The sequence below is a fragment of the Micropterus salmoides genome, unplaced genomic scaffold (genome assembly GCF_014851395.1).
Source record: "Micropterus salmoides isolate LMB-PRFRI ecotype aquatic unplaced genomic scaffold, ASM1485139v1 Ms_hic_scaffold_15, whole genome shotgun sequence".
Classification (NCBI taxonomy): Eukaryota; Metazoa; Chordata; class Actinopteri; order Centrarchiformes; family Centrarchidae; genus Micropterus; species Micropterus salmoides.
The window spans coordinates 20,095,152-20,097,924 of NW_024040596.1; the positions used below are offsets into that span (position 1 = coordinate 20,095,152).

At 44.0% G+C, this 2,773-nt stretch overlaps 1 protein-coding gene across 1 annotated transcript; it reads right to left on the bottom strand.

Moving 5' to 3' along the window:
• Positions 1–644: 644 nt before the first annotated feature.
• On the bottom strand, positions 645–2,314 carry LOC119904334 (mid1-interacting protein 1-B-like). The gene has a single exon (XM_038720925.1). The coding sequence runs from the start codon at positions 1,982–1,984 to the stop codon at positions 1,478–1,480; it is 507 nt and encodes a 168-aa protein (XP_038576853.1). The 5' UTR covers positions 1,985–2,314; the 3' UTR covers positions 645–1,477.
• Positions 2,315–2,773: the final 459 nt, after the last annotated feature.

Consider the following 2,773-nt stretch of genomic DNA (forward strand, 5'->3'; position numbering starts at 1 on the left):
CTGCAGGTAATTTTGAGTCCACCTCTTTTTTAACAAATCTGACTTGCTTTACCTTTTAAGGTGATGCCAATAACACCACCGCGTCATAAGCTGTCCCTCACTTTCACGGGGTTCAAAAACAAAATATTTTAAAAATTAAAATGATCCTGAAACAAAATGTCTGGACATTTAAGGTGCAGTAAAATGCAAAAATGAAACAATTCTCACTGTCTGATAACACCTGTTAAGATGAAGGGATAGAAATGAAGACCCTCCCAAGAACAGATGCAGTGTTTCTGTCCTGATGCTTTTCACACTGTATAGCTGGGTCATTTTTTCAGCAATTAAACAAAATGACAACTGAGTATGATTATTAGGCTTCCTTGGTTCTGAACACAGAAGAACTATATTTTTTATGGCTAGAAATGGCTAGAAAAAAGTAAACATTATCAGAAGGTGTTTTATACCACAAACATGCTTTTTAACACAGTACTGTAATATGTCAGTGTTCTGTACTAACACTGCACTATGGAGAACATAAGCAGAAACCTATGAATGAGACACATTTTCCATCCAAACAGGCCAAATTCAGTTTGGTTTTCTGCTTTGTCTATTCTGTAATGTAATGCTGCATTCATGAAAAAAATATTACATAACCAATGAAGTAAGTTTGTATAAAAGTTTTATTTTAGAAAGAATTTTCAGTACAAAAGGTGCAGAAGTTGCATACAAAAGCATTATCTTATTTCGACAGATGGACATCTCCAATAATACCATGATAATAGCAAATAAATGAAAACAACAACAAAGCATCATGTGGAGGCCCTCATTGTTCTCTATGCAGATGAATTATCAGTTGATTCTGGTTCATTGACCATCTAGGACATTAGGAGATCACAGGCAGCTAGCGGTAGCCAGCTGCCTCCTTCCATGCAAGCACAATTTAACGACACAGACACGTCAGATTTGAAAGAGGACTTCACACAAAGACAAATACATCTGAACACACTGGCATCATCAGCATCACAGAGAGGAAGCTAAATCTTTTGTCAGTTTCCCCCTCAAGAGGGGCGGTTCAAATGACAGGTCCTGTAGTTCACGCAGTCCACTTCTTCTCCAACTTTGAAATAACATTTGGCTCTTGGGGAGAGGTAATAAATTATACATTAAATAAAGGTTTAAATATGCCTCATCAAAATATCACAGGAGCTGAATGCCTGAAGGTGTACAACACTGTGGAGTGCAAAACATATGGGTTTGGTGTTAAGTACACAAATGCTATCTCCAGGATCAACACATCTACAGTCAATACCACAGAGTAGACCAACACCATGTAGGACTATAGAGAGAAATAAGCTGCCCTTTTCTCTACCATCCAAATGTGTGTCCATAATTTTCATCAGTAGTAACAGTAGCAGCAAAAAAGGCCCTTTGAGAGAAGTCCGTTCAGCCAGTCTAATAAACAAATCTGGGCATTCAGTATCTGCGGACTCCGAGCTTACTGGCCCCATCCTCCGATTCCAACCTCCTTTTTGTAACGCTTGGTGAGACAGTTGGCCTGTAGGGTGAGCTTGGACAGCACCCCTTGCAGCCCGGTCAGGTGGTACTGGAACTGCTTCTGCAGATCTTCGTCCTCTTCGTCGTCGTCGGATGATGATAATGATGATGATGATGATGCGGAGGAAGAGGTGGACGCGGACGAGTTCATGCGAGTGAACTTCATGCTCTCCTTGCGCCTCTCATCGGCCGCAGCGCACCTTACCCCCCACTCGATGTCCCTGCGGATGGACTTGAGCAGCTGGTAGTAGCTGTACATGTCCCCCTCGTCCTCATCCGATTTCAGGGAGCTCATCTCCCTGTCCTCTTCCAGCGGGACGTCCCGCAGCAGGCTGGGCACCATGACGGTCTGGTCCATGTTGTTGACGGCGCCAATGAAGCGGTTCATGGCGTTGAAGAGGGAGTTTTTCTGGTTGGGGGTTTCTGTGAGCTGCTGCATCATCATCATCTTAACGAGAGCTGTTTTCCTCTTTTCTTCCTCCAGAAATGAAAGCGAAGATCCGAGTTTCTTGATTGTTTGTTTCTCTTCTGTGAGTGCCCTGCTTTTATTCGTGGCTGATCGGCTTAAGGAAAAGTCTCCTTGTCTGTAATGCTGCAACCGGGATTGGCTGTCCCGTAAATCAGGCGAGCCGTGCTGGTGGTTGAGTTTCCACCTTGATGAGTGCTTGAGCCCTTTTCGTAGTTTCTAGTTGGTGGGAACACCTTTATACGTCCAGATGCAGCCTGAAACCGGTTTGTCAGGTTCTTCCACAGCACTTGTAATGAATCCAAATGACCTGAAATAGCACACAGAAGAGCAGAGATGCTTGGCACATTTTCTAGAAGGGGAGTGGCTCTAAAACTGACAGTTATCCAACTACACAGAACGCAAATGTCCCTAGCAGAATTAACCCACTGCTTTATTAGCGCGCGTATTTACGCACACCAGCAGTTCACTTGTCAACACTGTCTCAACTCACCGTACAATGTGCTGTCCTGTGTTTATGTACTACGGTTTGTCTTCCGATAAAAGGTTGACTGATATTACATCAGCACATCCCACATTCTGTTCCGATGAGCCAGACACAAGCAGGGTGAGGCCTGAGCGAGCGGTCCGGAGTTATGAATATTCATTAACCAAGCCATCAGCCCACTGCTACAGCTTACAGTAAAGCCAATCAGATGGCCGTATGCGTTCCCTCAGAGGCGGGAGTCGATGTTGGAGCAATGACGAGGGCACTGTTGAGTCACTCACATA

What these genes read in the sequence shown, in the direction of transcription:
- LOC119904334 (XM_038720925.1), bottom strand. Translation starts at nt 1,984, where the DNA reads ATGATGATGATGCAGCAGCTCACAGAAACCCCCAACCAGAAAAACTCC.